The sequence below is a fragment of the Ascaphus truei genome, chromosome 3, assembly GCF_040206685.1.
Source record: "Ascaphus truei isolate aAscTru1 chromosome 3, aAscTru1.hap1, whole genome shotgun sequence".
Lineage (NCBI taxonomy): Eukaryota > Metazoa > Chordata > Amphibia > Anura > Ascaphidae > Ascaphus > Ascaphus truei.
This window is the reverse complement of record NC_134485.1, coordinates 213,971,972-213,992,457: the sequence shown is the minus strand read 5'-3', so window position 1 is coordinate 213,992,457 and position 20,486 is coordinate 213,971,972. Positions and strand designations below refer to the sequence as shown.

The following is a 20,486-nucleotide window of genomic DNA, read 5'->3' as shown; positions in this document are numbered from 1 at the left end:
TCTTGAACTTTCTCCATTTGTAGACTATGTCTGACAGGGGACTGGTGGAGCACCAAATCCTTAGAAATGGGTTTTCAACCCTTTCTACATTGATGAGCATCAATAACTGTTTTTCTGGGGTGCTCAGAGATTTTTTATGATTGTGGCATGACGCGTTTCCACAGACCTGTATGGTGAAGACCAAACTCACAAAGTTTCTGATCTTTATATAGGGTGGGGCCTCCAAAACTCATTCCTGAAGATCTATCTAATTCTTTAAAAACCTGATTCTAATTATCCCCTTTAATTTAGCTGATAAAACCAGGGTTACTTACTTTTTCACATACCCCCGACTCTTAATTACTCATTGTTTGTATAGTTCATACATCAATTTGTTTCAAAACACATGAAATTAGTTAATATAAACCCTAATGGATAGTTAAAAAGGTTATCATGGAAAAACTATGGAATATCCGTAATTATTATTAGGGTTCACAAACTTTTCCTCGCCACTGTAAGGGCTGTTATATACAGTACTGCATGCGGCCGTGCGTGCCTATGCGAACGCACATGCACGTGCCGCATGCTTTTCCTGTTTATAGAGCCGGGAGCTTTACTGTATGTGTGTATATGTGTGTGCATGGGTTGTGTGAGTGAAAAAAAGTCCTAAATAAGATTTTTTAAAGAAAAAAAGTTTAATAAATATATATATATATTTCTGCAATCATTGACACACACACACACACACACACACACACACACACACACACACACACACACACACACACACACACACACACACACACACACACACACACACACACCACCCATACAAACACACATCCACGCATACATACACACATACATACAAACACACATCCACGCATACATACACACATACATACTCATACATACATTTGAGCGCCGGTAGCGCCGCGAAAATATGATTCTCCCCATCTTCGCCGCTGTCTGTCGGCTCCCCTCTCCCTGCCATGCGCGCGGCGCTTGTGTAGAAGGGCTGACTCACGTCAGCCAACTAAAATTCCGCACGCACGGCGTAGTTCACGCCCGGCACTATAGAACGTTCCTAAGATTTTACACAGCCAATATAGACTGACTTAAATACTCTAAGAAAATCACATGACAATACAAATTAAGGGAGGGGTTGTACCTAATCAACTCAGACATATATACCACAGAGATGTTAATGTGATAATTCTGTTGCAGTTGGGGTTAAATTGATAGAAGGAAATTCAACTCAGACAGTCATACCTGTGTGAAGAATGAATCAGAATGTAAATTCAGATATTCAGTATGCATCCATGTTTAAAGATATAAAAACCATCCAGAGATGAGAACTCCATTTAACTCCACAGACACTTCATGTGTGACACTTATGATGTTACACTTAGATTGTAAGCTCTACAGGGCGGGAACGCCTTTTCCTATTGTTTTGTCTGAAGAACTTATTCTCATTGTGTTATAATATTATGTCACATGTATAGTAAAGCGCTATGTACCTGGGAGGTGCTATATAAATAAAGATATACATACAATGGCATTTACATTGAACAAAAAAACTCACTGTGATCTCTAAAGCCTAATGATGGTTCCGTAGTATATATATTTTTTGTTATACTCACGAGCAGCATCAAATATATTCATATATATTGTTGATGCAAGTAATTTCTTGTGGTCTTAAAAATCTTATATACAACTATTGCAGTCTGTGATTAACTTTTATGTTGATTTCACAAGAAGTATCAAAACCTGAAAGAAATCTAACACAGGTTTGAACTTTGTAGATTTGTTTTCAGCAGGTCTCATCAAGCACAGACTTTGTGTGCTGTCACTTATAGGTGCAGATCACACTACTAAACAAAATACATTTTGGGAAAGGACTGGTGACAGTTTTATCTGTGATAAACCCACCCTATCAAAATGTTTTAAATAACTTTGCAAGCTCTTTATCTTTAATAAAGAATGACTTCATGTTGATATCAATAGCACAAACACGCTGTATGCATACACTCAACTAACATAACTCTGTTTAAATAGTTTTTAATACTTTATACTCATGTACCCATATTTCTCTTTTAATCGTTATCTCCTACACATTAACCACTAATGTTTACAGTTCCACCAAACAATGCTCCGAGATGCATCTCAGGGTTTCTTATTGTTTCCCCTTTTAAACTAAACAAATATATTCATTCCTTAAAAATATCATGATTTACAACTTTTCTGGCTTTAACACAAGAACATTTAGAGCTATAATCATGAAATACATTAAGGTTAATAATGATCTAAACATAATATGTTGTGTTACAAAAATAATTAAGCTTGTGTTCATTGATAATCATGTTGAGCACTAAGGCTGAGATCCTCTTAACATTATTGCATGCTTGCTTATTCTATTGTGATGCCTACAATTTATGTGTATAGGAAGTAGGGTGCTCCAATGAATAGGAGATATAAACAATCTTGTTTCAATAGTCCTTAAGGTTGAGACTCTGGAATTAGACTCTATTATGGAGTGGGTGTGTGAGTGATAAGCCAGTAAGGCAAAGGCCCCGCTCCCTCAGTCAGCGCGCCCGCACTGCGGACAGGCGGGTCGCTGACAGACACAGACCGCGATATGCGGTCTGTAGGGAGCCGGGAGGGGGGCGGGAGTGGGAGGGATCTGATCTGGTTCCGTCCACCCCCCCACACACATACACACACACACACACACACACATATACACATACATACACACACACACTTTAACCTGCAGCTCCTTCCCTGCTCCCCACCCAAGGTGCTTCCCATCTAGCTCCTTCCCTCCCCTCTTCCCAATTGGCTGACTCGCGTACCATGTGACGCGTCGCCGCACATGAACACAATTCTCTGGTATCCCCTGCTTGCTGATGCGTCACAGTACGTAGTCAGTTGGCAGTGAGGAGGGACTGGGACCGGATCGTGAGGCTAAACAGCAATAGTGAGTTGCGCTCACGCGGCCGCCCGCACCATCGGGCGCAGCGGGTCCCAGCCCTAATGTAACCGCATAAAGTCTCCTGAAGATAACAGACAGGGTGATTAAAATCAGCCTGAAGTAAATCTCATTGGAGAAAAGCTAACTTTGTACTGAAGTATAATGCACTAGTAAATGCACTAGTAAAATAAATCATACCCACTCCTGAGTGTCCACGAGTCTGTAATGGCGTGTCCAGCCGCAAACGTAGAGAACCAGTAACGAGAGAAAAGAGAAAAGCAGCGCACTGCCAGGGAACCAGGTGGTAAAAATGCAAAATTCTTTATTCAAAAATAAACATCACCCCAGGGGGTAGTGCCACCTTCTTTGTGTCCGAAACGCGTAGGAAGTGATGCTACCCCCTGGGGTGATGTTTATTTTTGAATAAAGAATTTTGCATTTTTACCACCTGGTTCCCTGGCAGTGCGCTGCTTTTCTCTTTTTTCTGGTTACTGTATATGTGAAAGGAAAACTTTCATGCACACTACCTTGATAAACTCCATTGAATAATGTATTAGGTTATAGCAACAGGTTATTTTATTGTGCCAAAACAGAAAAAGCAAGCAATAACACAATGAAAATAGCGGTAATTTAAGTAACATTGCCCTGGGAATAGGGCATTAAATGGACATTAATGGCCTGGGTGGAGTTGAAGGCCTAATGAGTACAGTAGTTAGTCATTTAGCCCAGCTAGGACATTAATGGCCATTAAATGCCCTCTTCTAAGGGGATTTTACTGTTATGGGCTAAATTTAATTCCTGAGCATTAATACTCAGAATTGTAACCAATCAGAAAGCTTGTTTTTTAAGTTCTAACCCTGATAGATTAAATAGAAATATCTGTGCTAGTCCAGTTGCGAGTAAATGAGTTCTTGAGTATTCAGTGATATCTTTTTTTATTTAGACTAACAATTGATACTATAAGACAAGTTCTCCTCTCTTCCTCTGGGCAGCAATACTGATTTACAAAATATTCAATGAGTTTAACACAGATGTAGAAACCAAGATAACAATCTAAGGCAGATGAGGTAGAGAAGGTCTGGCAAAGGTAGTAGTAAATACACAGACAGGGCAATAAATGGATGAAAGGGACAGTGATAAATGTAGAGCACATGTATGACCATACATCCATCAGAAGTGTGAAGGGAGTTGGGGGTGCCATTATGTACAGTTTACCACACTCATAGAATACATCCTCACACACAACTACTTCAGCTTCAACAAGGAAACTTTCTTCATGAGTCTTAAGCTTCTTGTTCTGCCCTGTTTTTATCAAATTGACTGGTCAAGTTGCCCAATTTTATCCTCTCTTTAACGACTTTTCACATTTTAGCTACTGCCTCTATATCTAGAATATTCAAAGAAATAACATGCTCTGATGTCATGCCATCTCTTGGCTGCACGAGGAGTCGGTCGATAGAAGCGCCTGCCCCTGTGTGCGTGTGTACACATGCATGTCTCACAGCTTTGCGCATCAGCAAGGTACCATGCTCGAGCCAGTGTACCAAGATGAGGTGCCGTTCTCTGAATTGCCAAGTCCGGCAGTAGGAAATGCTGCATGTGGGCCTGATGGTGGGTCCTGTGACAAGGGAACACAGAGGACTACCATCAGTGGCTTCAGGAGGAGTAGAGGCTCAGAGACTACCCATGGACACAACAACTTCTGTGAAGGAGAAAATCAGGTAAGCTCCTAGATAACCCACTGTACTCTACAGCCAGTAGCACTGAAAAAAATTAACTGCAGGTAGAGGGAGGATCCTTATATACTGTAGATGGAGCTACCTACAAGAAGATTTTTTTTTCTGTCGCACATATCTGGGAGGTGTGGACGACTAACCTTTCCATGACCTCCGACTATGATGGATCAGAAAATCAGATGATCAACATTGATAACAAATCGGTTAACATCAATTTACGCACAACAACACAAAAGGTCAGTACAAATGCACTTATTATTTGTAGTACCCATTCTTAAAGTTTACTATGTTAATTTCCCCACAAAATATACCTATGTTATAGTTGATATTAAATATGTAATTGAAGAGCCTTTGTACTAGCCACACACTGCTGCAGTCGTTCTTGAGTGTGAATGTGCAAGTTAATAGCCGTACAGTCACTAGAAACGGTTTACTCTAAGATTACAATAAAAATTACCAAAATAATTTGGAAATATGTACTAGAGCTGGGGTGTACAAAACTTTTTTGTCTGCACCTCCCCTGCCTGGTCTCCCCGCCCTCCCCTTTTACCTGGCGCAATCGGAGGTCACAGCATCATGTGGCGTTGCGTTGCCATTTGACCCCGCGGCGTCATTTGACTCGGTGTCGCCAGAAGCCGCCGGAGACAAGGTAAGGGATATACATAGGCCTCCCGCGCTCCCCCGGCATTTAATGTAAATGTTGTGGGAAAGAGCGCAAGGCCCCAGTTTGCGCACCCCTGTGCTAGACATTGCTATTAATATTGGCAATAATGCCATTTCTAATCTTTGTTATGGTACTACATAACACCCCACAGTTGACACAAACAATGCGATAACCTTGCAAGTAATATTCTTCTAGTGGTTTTCTCAGCATGCTTGAAACATTTACCACACTCTTGAGCAACCACTTCTATAAGATAACCTATTCTTTATTGGCATCTTCAGACTGAAAGAAATATTGTATCCTGCAGTTCATATGTGGACGAGATAAAGACAAATGACGAGGTATAGTGTGGTAGGATGTTAAATAGAAGAATTTGCAGAAATTCTGAAAAAGATTTGAAAAACAAAAACTAAAATAATGTAAACTGTTCTTTCTAAGAACAGCTATTCTTACACTGACATACATATGAAGGATAATGCTATGTTTCTTTAGCATACAAACAATAAGGTGAAACACTTAGGCGCTCCTACACATACAAATAATGACGTGACGTATTCAAGTGACAATATTAATAAATTGTGAATATATTAATAATAAGTGACTTTATATAATAAATTGAGTGATAAGTGCACAGTGAAAATAAATATAATTGCTACTCCCTGCTCAAACCCACTGGTAAAGACTGTCCTTGAAGGTCCCTGCATATTCAAGATTGCTTCAAAAATCCAGGGGGAGCATTGGAGAAATGCAAATGACAAGAAAGAAGAAAAAACACAACTAAGTGTAGATGTTTTTCTAATAAGTGACTAGATATTCGTATATTGGCTCCTGTGTAATTCCTACTCACAATATAGTAATATAATTAGGGCATATCAAAAACGTGGCAGTCTTCGGAGTATCAGGAAGTTGGTACTGTACCTCAGTAAATAGGGAGAACAGGGACCTTTGTGCAGATCGAATGAAAGTATTTTTATAAATTAAAGCAGATAAGCAATGCACTTACTGTACATGGTGTGCATAATATAAAAGCGTGTCGCACAATGTGTATAAAATGCTTGGTGTAACGATAATCTCACCGTCACTACTCCTTCGTGGGTTGCCAATACCGGCGCTGGGTCTCCAGCTGTGCCGCTCGTTCTCCCCAGGGTCCCCAGCGTCTCTATAGGCGTCTCCTCCGTGCCACTCCAACTTGCCTAGCTGGTAGTAAATGTACATGCTGGTAGTAAATGTACTGCAGGTTCCTTTCTTTCAATTTTTTTGAATGCGGGCACAGTGAAGGTAAAATGATTTCCTGATGTGTGAAAGATGACACATTTAGCTGAAACTAAGGTATTGTCCTCAGCACTACTTTATCTTCACGAATTGCTATATAAGGCTCCTTTATTGAAAGGGCCGGTATCTCACTGACTCGTCTAGCAGACATCACTGCGATTAAGAACGCCATCTTTAAAGACAAGTTACTCATGTCTGCTTCCTGTAAGGGCTCAAACGGTGTGTCACAGAACTTTTAGTACCAGATCCAAATCCCATGCTGGAATTGGATCTCTAATTCTAGGTCTAATTTTCTGAATGGCTCGGACGAATCTCTTTTTCAGAGGACTATGTGCAATTGGTTGCATCTGGATTGCTCCTATCGCTGAGATCTGAGCCTTTAATGTGTTAGGTGTAAAACGGTTCTGGAAACCCTCCTGTAAATTTTTTAGGAACATGTTAATGGAGCACTGTTTCTTATCTGCTGCCTTTTGTCCTGCACCATTTACTCAACTTTTTCCAAACGTGTGTACATTTTGGAGGTCACCTTCATACGAGATTGTAACAAAGTCTCTATCACAGGTGAAGATAATCCTTGTTGCTTCATTATCCGCCTTTCAGCTTCCAGGCTGTATTGTATTGTATGTCTTTATTTATATAGCGCCATTAATGTACATAGCGCTTCACAGTAGTAATACATGTGGTAATCAAATAAATAACAGAGCATGGGAATAAGTGCTTTAGACATAAAAGTAACATTAAGGAAAAGGAGTCCCTGCCCCGAGGAGCTTACAGTCTAATTGGTAGGTAGGGAGAACATACAGAGACAGTAGGAGGGAGTTCTGGTAAGTGCGTCTGCAGGGGGCCAAGCTTTATGTATCATGTGTTCAGAATATCCACAGTGCTATTCATATGCTTCTTTAAGCAAGTGTGTCTTAAGGTGGGTCTTAAAGGTGGATAGAGAGGGTGCTAGTCGGGTACTGAGGTGTGGGGCAGTCAATGAAAAGGGTTTAAGGTGGGAGAGGGCTTTAGATACAAAGGGGGTAGAAAGAAGACATCCTTGAGAAGAACGGAAGAGCCTGGATGGTGCATAACGAGAAATTAGGGCTGAGATGTAAGGAGGGGCAGAAGAGTGTAAAGCTTTAAAAGTGAGAAGAATAATGGAGTGTGAGATGCGGGATTTGATCGGAAGCCAGGAGAGGGATTTCATGAGGGGAGATGCTGAGACAGATCTAGGAAAGAGTAGAGTGATTCTGGCAGCAGCGTTTAGGATAGATTGTAGGGGAGACAGGTGAGAGGCAGGAAGGCCAGACAGTAGGAGGTTACAGTAATCAAGACGGGAGAATGAGGGCCCTGAGTCAGAGTTTTAGCAGTCGAGCAACATAGGAAAGGGCGTATCTTTGGGATATTGCGGAGGAAAAAGCGACAGGTTTTATAAATGTTTTGAATGTGAGGGGCGAATGTGAGAGAGGAGTCGAGTGTGACCCCAAGGCAGCGTGCTTGGGCCACTGGGTGAATGATCGTAGTTCCAACAGTAATGTGGAAGGAGCTAGTAGGGCCAGGTTTGGGAGGAAGTATGAGGAGCTCTGTTTTAGCCATTTTGAGTTTAAGGCGGCGGAGGGCCATCCAGGATGATATAGCAGAGACACTCAGAAACTTTGGTTTGTACAGCAGGTGTAAGGTCCGGTGTTAAAGTATATTTGTGTGTCGTCAGCATAGAGGTGATAATTAAACCCAAAAGATGTTATTAGGTCACCTAGAGAGAGTGTGTACAGAGAAAAGAGAAGAGGTCCCAGGACAGAGCCCTGGGGTACCCCCACAGAGAGATCAATAGAGGAGGTGTTAGCAGAAGAGATACTGAAAGTACGATGGGAGAGATAGGATGAGATCCAGGATAGAGCTTTGTTCCGAATACCAAGAGTATGGAGAATGTGAAGGAGAAGAGGGTGGTCCACGGTGTCAAATGCTGCAGAGAGGTCGAGTAATATGACCAGAGTGTAATGACCTCTGTCTTTGGCAGCATGGAGGTCATCAGTTATTTTAGTGAGGGATGTTTCCGTGGAGTGAGCAGTGCGGAAGCCAGATTGTAGAGGGTCTAGGAGAGAATAGGTGTTGAGAAAATGGAGCAAGCGAGAGAATACAAGACGTTCAAGGAGTTTAGAGGCAAAAGGCAGGAGGGAGACAGGTCGATAGTTAGAAAGACAGGTAGGGTCAAGCTTGCTGTTTTTGAGTAATGGTATGACTGTTGCATGTTTGAAGGATGATGGAAAGGTTCCAGAGCAGAGGGAGGAGTTAAAAATGTGTGTGAGCGTAGGGATTATAGTAGGAGCAAGAGGTTTTAGGAGACGGGAGGCAATGGGGTCAAGAGGGCAAGTGGTAGAGAGAGAGGGAGAAGAGGCGATCAACAGCGACACATCCTTCTCTGAGATGGTGGAAAGAGAGTCAAGGAAGGCAGGAGGAGAGTTAGGAAGAGGTGTAGGATTGGAGGAAGAAACAGAGGGGATGTCCTGACGTATGGATTCCACCTTTTCCTTAAAATAGTCAGCAAAGTCCAGAGCGGAGATGGAGGAAGGAGAGGCAGCTGTGGTTTGAGTAGAGTATCAAAGACAGAGAACAGTCGGCGTGGGTTAGACTTGTGCATGTTGATTAGTGAAGAAAAGTAGGCTTGTTTAGCTTGCGAGAGGGCAGAGTTGAAAAAGGATAGCATAAATTTGTAGTGAAGGAAGTCTGCGAGAGTATGAGATTTCCTCCAGAGGCGTTCAGAGGAATGAGTGGAGGAACGCAGCATGCGCGTGTGGGAATTTAGCCAGTGTCTAGGGTTAGAAGGGCGAGGGCGGCAGAGAGAAAGTGGGGCATGTAGATCAAGAGGAGGACAAGGCAGAGTTGTAGATCCTGACCATGTTGTCAGGGTCTGTAGCAGAGCTGAGAGAGGAGAGGGAGGAGCGTAAAGTGGACTCAAAGTCAGGTAAGTGAATAGAGCGCAGGTTTCTGCAGAACCGGGGGGTAGATGGAGGTGGAGAAGGGGAGAAGCGAGATAGAGAGAATGAGATGAGGTGATGGTCAGAGAGAGGAAAAGGGGAAATGGAGAAATCGGAGAGAAGTTTTTAGTGAAAACCAGGTCTAAGTAGTGGCCATCCTTGTGGGTGCTGGCTGCAGTCCACTGTTGAAGGCCAAAAGAAGAGGTTAGAGAAAGAAAGCGGGAAGCCCAAAGGAGAGAGGGGTCATCAATGTGGCAATTGAAGTCCCCAATGAGAAGAACAGGGGAGTCTGAGGAGAATAAGAAAGAGAGCCAGGATTCAAAGTGAGAAAGGCAGAAGGGGGATGAGTAGAGGTAGGTGGGCAATAGATGACCGCCACATGGACAGGGAGAGGAGAGAAGATCTGGACAGTGTGAGCCTCAAAGGAGGGAAAAGCAAGAGATGGAGGAATAGGAAGGGTTCGGTAACGGCAGAGAGAGGAGAGCAGGAGCCCCACGCCTCCACCCCTGCCATCAGGGCGCGGAGTGTGGGAGAAGGAAAGGCCACCATAGGAGAAGGCAGCTTCCAGAGCAGAGTCAGACTGAGTGAGCCAGGTCTCAGTTATAGCAAATAGGAGCAGAGAGTGAGAGAGAAAAAAGTAATGTACAGAGAGGAACTTGTTAGAAAGGGAGCGAGCATTCCAAAGGGCACAGGAGAAAGGGAGAGAGGAGGGAGGGTGGCAAGTGATGGGTATGAGGTTGGAGGGGTTGACACCAGAAGGAGTAGAGGTCGTAATTGGCAGGCGAGGACGAGCGCATGTATGAATAAGGCAGGGACCAGGATTGGGAGAGATATCCCCAGAAGCAAGGAGGATAAGCATGGATAGAAAGAAAATGTGTGAGGATGATTTGTAGGGATGTGCTTTATTGCTGGGGATATAGTTGTGTGGCGTCAGAAGGCGCAGGAAAGAAAGGAGTTCATGTAAACTGAGAAGTGGTGAAGGAAGGAGAGATGGAGATATATAAATAGAGTTAGAGACATAATGAGGCTGGTAAAAAGAAGTGCATAATTTGAGAAGTGAAGTCACAGCAAATATAAATGGTAAAGGCAGTATCACAGCAGTAATGATGCAGTCTGGTATTGATGATATCCTCCTTTCCAGCGTAGTTCAAATGCAGGAATCAGGGCCAGATGGGGGTGTCCACTTCCTCACTTCTTTTGAACTTCCTTTTAAACTTCAGTTGTTCAGTAGTCCTGCCACTTATAATGGGCCACTTGGACATGGGCTGTAGGCAGCATTAGGCTGTTCTATCTGGGTTTATATGGGCCTAAGATTGTTTCAGTTGCATATACTAACATACACACAGCAAAGAGTTGAAGCAGACAGGATTCAGATATGGGATATTACCTGAGGAGAGAAGATTATTTTGTTATGGTAAGGTGTCCTTCCTTTTAAACTTCAGTTGTTCAGTAGTCCTGCCACTTATAATGGGCCACATGGACATGGGCTGTCAATCTCAAGTTTTTCTATGCTGGGGTAGCGTATTGGGCCATGAGACAGAAGGTCCTCCCAGTTTGGTAGTATCCAGCATGGCTCTACTGATAGATCTAACAGGTCTAACAAGTCTTTCTAGGCCAATATGGAATGATCGCCATCACCACATCCCGTATGTGCACTGTCCCTCTCAGACTTTGTTCCAGCTTTTTGAGCCTCATTGCCTTCCCGGGTGCTCTCCCTGCTCCCGCGCAGTGGTGTGACATCACCGGCACACCGCGCAACCTGGCGGTCTGTGTGTATGGTGCCGGTGATCTCTCCAACAGCGTGTAGCTCCGGTCCTCCCCTGTGGTACTCCCCACTCACTCCAAAGGTGTGTGTGATGCAGCAGTGGCCGTTCCGGCAGCGTGGATCCCTGGAGGTTAGTGTTTCTAATCCTTGCGTGGGCTCCGGTCTGACTTCAAAGACAGTTGTTCTACGGGCTTATACCATTCAGCATTGCTGTAAGTAGGATTCTAATTTTACTCCTACTGGATGTTACAGCCTTATTAGTGTCTCTAGCCCAACTTACATGTGTATGTCATTTTATTTATTTTACATTTGCATTAAATTTGTAATCATTTTCTTGCCAATCTTATCCGTGTTTTTGTTTGTATTTGAGTTGCACTATGATCTTTTTTCTTTTTGGCTTACACGTTTGTTTGTCCCTATATGAGACTCCATTGAAGATTCCTCCCAGGACTCATCTCCATTCATTACCAAGATACACCCTTTCCTCCGTTGCTTGACTGCAAAAACTCTGACAGACCCTCATTCTCTCCCGTCTCGACTACTGTAACCTGCTCTTTGATAAAGTCCTTCCGTCAGGACGAAACGCGTCAAGAGTTTGCTCACTCCTTGCTGATGTTAATTTTTGATTAAATACATTTTTTTCTATTTTTATCTACTTGCGCTTGGCTGATTATGGAGAGCTGTGACCGCCGAGATATCTTTTTTTCTTCTCCGTACTAATTACTGGCAGGAGCACGCAGATACAACAAGCAGCTTGGAACAACGCTGCCTTCCTATCAGCGTCACCCGGCAGTCTATCCATCATAATGTGAGTACTTGCCAGCTGATTTATTCATCGTGGGACACGGGTGTTGGTGAGGTTAGCAGTTACTGGATGTTGTGATTTACTCCTTGGCATGTCTTCTGATGTGCCTTCTTGTACTTTTACCAGTACGCCTGCTTCATAGACCGACCCCACCCCCCACCCTGAGTTAGTTAGTTCGGTTACGCGTGGAGGATTTACAGCTTATCAAGTTATTGTATCCTATGATGATGTTTTTACCTCTGTGTTCTATGGACTAAAAAGATTTGCCCTGGTTGCAGCATCAGGCTTTGGGTTTTATTCCCCGTTTTTCACATACTGTAACCTCTTGTCTGGCCTTCCTGCTTCTCACCTGTGTCCCCTGCAATCTATCCTAAATGCTGCTGCCACAATCACTCAACTATGTACAAAATAAGTCTCAGTGTCCCCCCTGCTGAAATCCCTCTCCTGGCTTCCTATCAAATCCTGTATCACACACTCAATTCTCCTCCTCACTTTTAAAGCTTCTGTTCCTCCTTACATCTCTGCTCTAATTTCTTGCTATGCACCATCCCAACTCTTGCGTTCTGTTCAAGGATGTCTTCTCTCTACCCGTTTGTATCTAAACCCTTCTCACTTACTGCCCCACACCTCTGGAATGCCCTTCCCCCCTCAATATCCTACTAGCACCCTCTCTATCCACATTTAATACCCACCTCAAAGCACACCTGCTTAAGGAAGCAAATGAGTAGTCCCATAGCGGATACTATACCTTATACAATAATCTTGCAGACGCACTTACCAGAACGCCCTACTACTGTCTCTGTACATTCTTCCTACCAACAAATTAGATTGTAAGCTCTTCGGAGCAGAGACTCCTTTTCCTAAATGTAACTTTTATGTCTGAAGCACTTCTACCCTTTATGTATTATTTATATGATTGTCACATATTACTGCTGTGAAGCGCTATGTACATTAATGGCGCTATATAACGACAGACAGACATACTGTACTGAAAAAAACAAACCCCCAAAAAAACGAAATAATGTGTAACCACTGATAGCTGTGTCCACGCTGCCGCTGAGCACTCTTGGCGCGTTTAATGCTGTGAATGTAAATCTGCACGGCCACGCTCATGCGGCGCGCACTCGTGCACGAACGCTCTCCCAAGCTCGGCGCTTGGGGAGACAATTAAAATTGATTTTGAAGCGCGCTCAGCACCAGTTAATGCACACAGCCACACACACTACACACACAGAAATAGCCCCGATACACCCATTAACACGCGCCCATTCCACACACGCACACCCCTACCCCCGCTTGCAAAATTATGCAGGACAGCCTGCGCACGCTTGGACAGTTGGTGACGTCAACACTCTCAAGCATGAGCGCACTGAGCGGCAGCATAGCCGCAGCCTAAAGATGCAGACTGATAGCTTGCAAAGATAATGGCTCGTCAGTTGTTAGAGTGGAGATTGCAGAGTCTCCACCCAAATCAATAGGACATATATAAGAGGATATTTTGAAATTGAACAAAAGTGCTCTTGACTATTTAAATACCCTATTTCCTCGATTCTAAAACGCCATCGATTCTAAGACGCACCCTTGATTTAATAAAACAAATTGGGGGAAAAAACCCCACTATATTAAATGTGCAGAATTTTTTTTCGGGGGGGAGAGAGAGGGGGGGGGGGGAGAGAAAGAGAGAGGGTGAGTTGGGGGGAAGAGAGAGAGAGGGAAGAGAGAGGGAGAGGGGGGAAGAGAGAGAGAGGGGTGGGGGGAGAGAGAGAGTGGGAGAGTTGGGGGGAAGAGAGGGAAGAGAGAGAGAGGGGGGGAGAGAGAGAGAGAGGGGGGAAGAGAGAGAGGGGGGGAAGAGAGAGAGAGGGGGGGAGTGAGAGAGAGGGGGAAGGGAGAGAGAGAGGGAGAGTTGGGGGGAAGAGAGAGGAGAGGGAGGGGGGAAGAGAGCGAGAGATGGGGGGAAGAGAGAGAGAGGGGCAGAGGGGAGGGAGAGAGAGGGGAGAGGGGGAGAGAGAGGAGGAGAGAGAGAGGGGGGAGAGAGGAGAGAGGGGGGAGAGAGAGGGGAGAGGGGGAGAGAGAGAGGGGGGAGAGAAAGAGAGGGGGGAGAGAGAGAGAGGGGGGAGAGAGAGAGAGGGGGAGAAAGAGGAGAGAGAGGGGGGAGAGGGGGAAAGGAGGGAGAGATGGGGAAAGTGGAGAGAGGGGAATGGGGGAGAGAAGGGAATGGGGGAGAGAAGGGGGAGGGGAGAGAATGGAGAAAGGAGAGAAGGGGGAGAGAGATTGGAGGGAAGGGGAGAGAATGAAAGGGCACACACATACAGAGACAGACACACATAGAGACAGACACATACACACACAGAGAGACAGACACACACACACAGAGAGACACATACACACACAGAGAGACACACACATACACAAAGAGAGAAAAACACACAGAGACAGAGACAGACACGGGTGGGGGTGGCTTGTGGTGCCGGCTGCACAGCTGTGAATAGCAGAGGCAGACAGGGGTGGCTTGTGGGGCATGCAGCAGCCACACACTGCTGAATGAATCTCTCATATGTGGGGGCGGCACTTCCAACAAGCAGAGCAGGGGAGGAGGGGGGCTTGTGGTGCATGCAGCGGCCGAACACACACTGCTCCTTTGGGGACCAGCACATGGAGCAAGGGGGAGGGGGGGCTTATGGTGCCGGCAGCACAGCTGTGAGTAGCAGAGGCAGACAGAGGGCTTTTGGGGCATGCAGCCACACACTGCCAAATCAATCTCTCCTGTGTGGGGGCGGTAATTCCAGCAAGGGGGTGGGGGACGCACGGGGCATGCAGCCGAACATACACTGCTCCTTTGGGGACCGGCACTTGGAGCAAGCTAGGGGGGAGCGCGGGGCATGCAGCCGAACATGCACTGCTCCTTTGGGGACCGGCACTTGGAGAGGGGGGGGGGGGGGGGTTTGGTGGCAGAGTCGCGGGGCATGAAGCGGGACACACTGCTCCTTTTGTGTGGGGGCGGGGCTGGCAGAAACACAGGGCAAACGCTGAAAGCTGCTGTGGCTTCTTCTGCAGCGCCCCCTGGCTGTTTTTTTTGTGTGTTTTTTTCAATACATCGATTCTAGGACGCAGTCCCTATTTCAGCCACGTGAAAAAGGGGAAAAAAAGTGCGTCTTAGAATCGAGGAAATACGGTAATACATTAAAAATGTCAGTTATTGTTTAAAAAAAATGCTTCAAATATTTTCTCATAGTACAGAACTGAGATATAGATATATAGATATATATATCCCGGGGGGAGCAAATGTATAGGTTTGTCGAACACTGTGTGTATATATATATATATATATATTTTGCTCCCCCCGGGCGAGTAAATATTGGCCCAAGCAGCACACGTTTGGTACTAGGTGGCGAGTAGATTTTTTGGTGATTTGTCAACCACTGTATATATATATGTATATATCCCGCATTAACGTACGCAATGGGACCGGAGCATGTATGTAAAGCGAAAATGTACTTAAAGTGAAGCACTACCTTTTTCCACTTATCGATGCATGTACTATACTGCAAAAGTCATACATAACTGATGTAAATAACACATGTGTAACAGGCTCTATAATCTCCCCGCTTGCGCACAGCTTCGGTACAGGTGGGGAGCCGGTATTGCTGTTCAGGACGTGCTGACAGGCGCATGCGCGAGCTGCCGTTTGCCTATTGGGCGATTCTGTCCTTACTCGTGAGTGTACTTAAAGTGAGTGTCCTTAAACCGGGGTATGCCTGTATATAATATATATGATATACTGTAGGATATTACCTGGTCTGCAGCTTTAAATAAATACATTCTACAGAAATAGTATACTTGTTATTTTAATGGTGCCAAAAATATATACAAAGCAAAAGAAAAAATGGCCACCGTCCTGGTAAATTTTCATGAAGGAGTTACTTGGAAACGTTTCCATGTGGATTTAAAAGGCTATATTCTCAGACAATATTTATATATGATAAATACACAAATGCATCTGTGTGCGCTATTACAGTACTCACACGTCCAGTTTATAAAATGCATTACTTTAGCACTATACACAAGACTGAATTAACGGGCCATTAATTTGATTTTCTCTCCTGTAAAGTAGAAACCATGAGCATGTACTGAAGCAGTTTAACAGTTTATGTCAAGTAGTATACAAAGATCCAAAAGGCTAGTGATAGCAGTTTATTTGCAAAGTGAACCGCATTAAACTACACAAACATAAGTAAATACATTAGGAATATTAGGAGCTAAAATTAATACTGCTAAAATTTAATTACAGTACTTTTTTTCTTCTAAAAAGTGCATCCAAAAGTTTAGTAAAGAAGGAGAGAATGTAAAAAGCTGGACATTTGTATTAATGATAAATCTCTTACTTTAAGAAGAATTTAGCATAATTTCAGAGTAATTCATATTAAGCTGAAAAATAAATTGTACACTATAAAAGTAATAACCATAAAGTTTGTTTATTCCACCCCTTGTATGCCACATTTATATTTTTTATTACTGCCTACAAACCTTTTCATCCCTCCCAACCCCATAATATGGTATGTTTGGAGATACTTTTTTTGTGGATAACAGCAAAGACACTATAGCAAAAAAGAATTCATTGTGGGCTTTTAAAAAAGTAAAAATTTGCTCTGTACATTAGTATCTCATTAAAAACACTCATCTATCATTGTCATGTGGCTCAGTTGTACACAAGCAGATGACAATAGCCTGACCAGGAAGTTTGCATCAAGAAAGCATACATTTCTACAGACTAAGGTTCACATTAGCTGTGTTCTGTTTACCACCACTCAAGCTGTGTATCATGGCAATCATGTGGGAGTGTTTGTTTAGTTCTTCCTGTTGGGATTTGACAACAGCTTCTTTTTCTTCCAAACGCGTTTCTAGTTGAGTCTTTTGAACTTCCAAGGAGGATGCCTGTGGGCACACAAATACAGATATTAATTTGCAATGTGTGTGTATGCGCGCGCGAGTGTACATATGTATGCGTATGCATCTACATCTTATAAAAACATCATACAAAAGTTGTCCACAATAGCGGTCATGAAGACAGGCTTCAAATACACATCGTGTTAATGGAATTTAAGTATTTAAAAAACAAACAAACTGATAGTTAAAGGGATACTGAAATCCAAACTCCTTCAGGGGAAGAATCATGAATAGCTGGGATGCAACTGCAGGAAAGTCATGTAGCAAGAGGACAAGCACTTTCTGAAAGGTCGGATACTCCACGGTGATAAAGGAGGGAGCATCAAACTGCTTACTTAAAACATATTTTTAAAGCTTTAAATGTCCTACCCGAATACTCAATTCCTTCCTCGCTTGTTCAGTTTTGCTCAATTCCTTACGAAGAATGTCAACAGTTTCTTCCATATTTTCTTTATCTTTCTGTCTTGATTTTAGCTTTTCTTCTAGCACCTTTATTTTCTGCTGAAAATCTGTTAAAAAAAAAAAAAAAAAAGAAGAATTCAGTTACATAATAATAAAAACATTAGCCCTCTAGATTTTTCTGTTTAAAAAAAAAATTGTGCTATAAGCACCCAATAAATTTATCATTAGCAGAAGTGCAAGACCGTGTGTGCTGTATGATTCCCATTGTTGGAACTAGGCTTCCAGGCACAGCTCTGTATTCAACGGTAACTGCTCGAGTAAAGATGCAGTTAAAAGACATGGTGCAGATTACAGGCATACCCCGCATTAACTTACGCAATGGGACCGGAGCATGTATGTAAAGCGAAAATGTACTTAAAGTGAAGCACTGCCTTTTTCCCACTTATTGATGCATGTACTGTACTGCAAACGTCATATACGTGCATAACTGATGTAGATAGCACATTTGTAACAGGCTCTATAGTCTGCCCGCTTGCGCACAGCTTCGGTACAGGTAGGGAGCCGGTATTGCTGTTCAGGATGTGCTGACAGGCGCATGCGTGAGCTTCCATTTGCATATCGGGTGATATGTCCTTACTTGTACTTAAAGTGAGTGTCCTTAAACCGGAATATGCCTGTACTACAAAGCTATTTTGAGTATTTAAAATGTGTGAATAATATATATTTACAGAAGAATATTTTCCAGACTTTCAGAGTCACGGATACATGAAAAATAAGAAAATGTAGGGTGCCTGCAACCAGCTAACTAACGTTACCATTACGCACACAGTAAAACATTTACAACAGTAAAAAGTTTTGGCATATCATAAGTTTAAAAAGGTAGCCAGTTTTACTATTGGATAGCATATCCCAAGGTTTTGGTACTACGCGGTACATGTATCAAGCATTGCACTCAGAGATAAATACCAGCGTCACATTGCAACGCCAGTATAACCATCCTCACACTGATAAGACCCAAAAGGTCAAAATAGCTGTCCGAGTAAGTTTACTGGCTATTCACTTCTTTGACCCAGACTGTGCTGAAAAGCTGTGTAATATGGCCGGCATAAGCTTATAGGGGTCAATGTTAAAATGGGCAAGAAGTAAAAAGTGACGCACTACGCTCATTTGCATGCCGTCATTACCCAGAATCGCTGGCTGCAGTATAAGCACTGTATGCCAAGAGATGATGGTGAAAAGCAGGGTTGCAGACCTGTTTAAGACAAAAAAAAAATATTTTCTGTACAAAACGGGATATCAATACCTAAAAAAGAGATGTGTAAACGCTGATGGAACCTAACACTTTCGGTACGTAGTTCCTTTTTTAAGCATTAGCCCAATATTGATTGGTTGGTATTCACCTCTAAGTAGAATATAGCCAGTCATTTCCTTAAAACATAAAATTCTAATACACTGGCCAAATTTACTATAAATTCTCGAAATGTTGACGCCATCTAAAAATAAACCCACGATTGCTTATAAAACGGGGTAAAAGTTTGAGTATACCCTGGTGAAGGTTAATCAATCTGATAAATAGGAGATTATACATTTTTTGAGTCAGAAAAAAATTGGGTGCTTTAAGTGCAGTGGATGTTCTGCGTGCACTGCCTTTATTGTTGTTTAATTTGGTTATTTGGATGGGAAAACCAATTACCAACAGCTCAGATGTGAAACCATCAATTTTACTTGTGCATGTTGTCTTTTTTGTGGGTAAGACCTCTCGTCAACTCAAAACATGCTTTAGTGAACATTGGAATCACATAATAAATTATTGAAAATAATCGCCATTTATTAAGACATTGCCATGAATTGCCAAGATTAGGATTATGGGACTGTCCCCGTCTGGAAGTGGGGTGAGGGAGTGATGTTAATTGTTTGTTACTACAACTTGAATGTTATTGGATATTGACCTTGAATACTATAAAATCTCAGAGTCTTAATGACAAGTTAGGTTATGCTTGTTTTCTGGATTATGCCAATTGGACTCCCTTTAGACATAGACATCTGATTTTTGATTCTGGTTTAATATTTGTGTGTGTCTGATTATTATTCTGTATTGTTTCCAATTCACTGGAGATTGTAAATGCTGCCGTTTCGCTGTTCTGGTGACAAGTCTCACCGTGTCGGTGGTGTCATGAAGGCTTGCATGTGTGCCATTTCCGAACGGAGACGTGAACCGGAAGTTATGTATTCCATCTACACATTACAAGGTCTGATATTTTAGGCATTTATATAGCGACATTTGCATTTATCTCTGTATGCAATCCTTGACAAAAAAGTATAAAAAAAAGTTGGTTCTTCGCTACGCAACTTTAAAGCTTTTTGGGTGTGCTTAGTCTTTTATACTCTTAGAACATATATATACAACATAATGATAAGCAAGGGAATGCAGGATTATTTTTTGTTCCCAGAAAACCTGACCAGTTGTACATTAAAAGTATGTACATTTTTTGAAGAAGAAGGAAAAATTAAATTGAAAAATAAACATTTTTTTTTAATGTAAATGTACCAGCTGTAAAGAAACCCTTACACAACAGCAGGGTCTGTATCTAGTATATATCTGTTTAGGGTTATGGTAACAGTGGATGTAAACTACAGGCAGTGAGCAGCTGATATGACATGATGGTTGCATGTTAAAGAGCAATCTACACAGAGGAGCCCTTTGTTTAAAATCTGGGCCATAAAGAATTGTAGCTTGGCAAATATTGCGGTTTTAAGTTTGGAAAATATGTTTGAAGGTCACATTCTTTCAGAGAAAACACAGACAAAAAATAAAAATAAAACTATTTCCAAGTTAAAACCACAGAAATGTTTTACTTCACAGAAACGACATCACTTACTCAGTATTTTACTGTCTCTATCCTGCAGCTGCTTGGCCAACTCTTTACGTTGGTTTTCAATTTCTTCTAGCTGTGCCACAGTTCTGAAACAGGACAACAAAAAGCATGT

The 20,486-nt window shown here is 42.8% G+C and overlaps 1 protein-coding gene across 1 annotated transcript in view; it reads right to left on the bottom strand.

Annotated features, from left to right (window-relative positions):
* Nucleotides 1-16,019: 16,019 nt before the first annotated feature.
* Nucleotides 16,020-20,486, bottom strand: part of CIP2A (cellular inhibitor of PP2A) — a 47,185-nt gene continuing 42,718 nt past the window's right edge. Inside the window, exons 19-21 of the mRNA XM_075590069.1 lie at nucleotides 20,378-20,460; nucleotides 17,466-17,605; nucleotides 16,020-17,084 (exon numbers count right to left, since the gene is read on the bottom strand). Coding sequence (XP_075446184.1) covers nucleotides 16,914-17,084; nucleotides 17,466-17,605; nucleotides 20,378-20,460 — 394 coding nt within the window. The 3' untranslated portion in view covers nucleotides 16,020-16,913. The remainder of the gene's footprint in view (nucleotides 17,085-17,465; nucleotides 17,606-20,377; nucleotides 20,461-20,486) is intronic.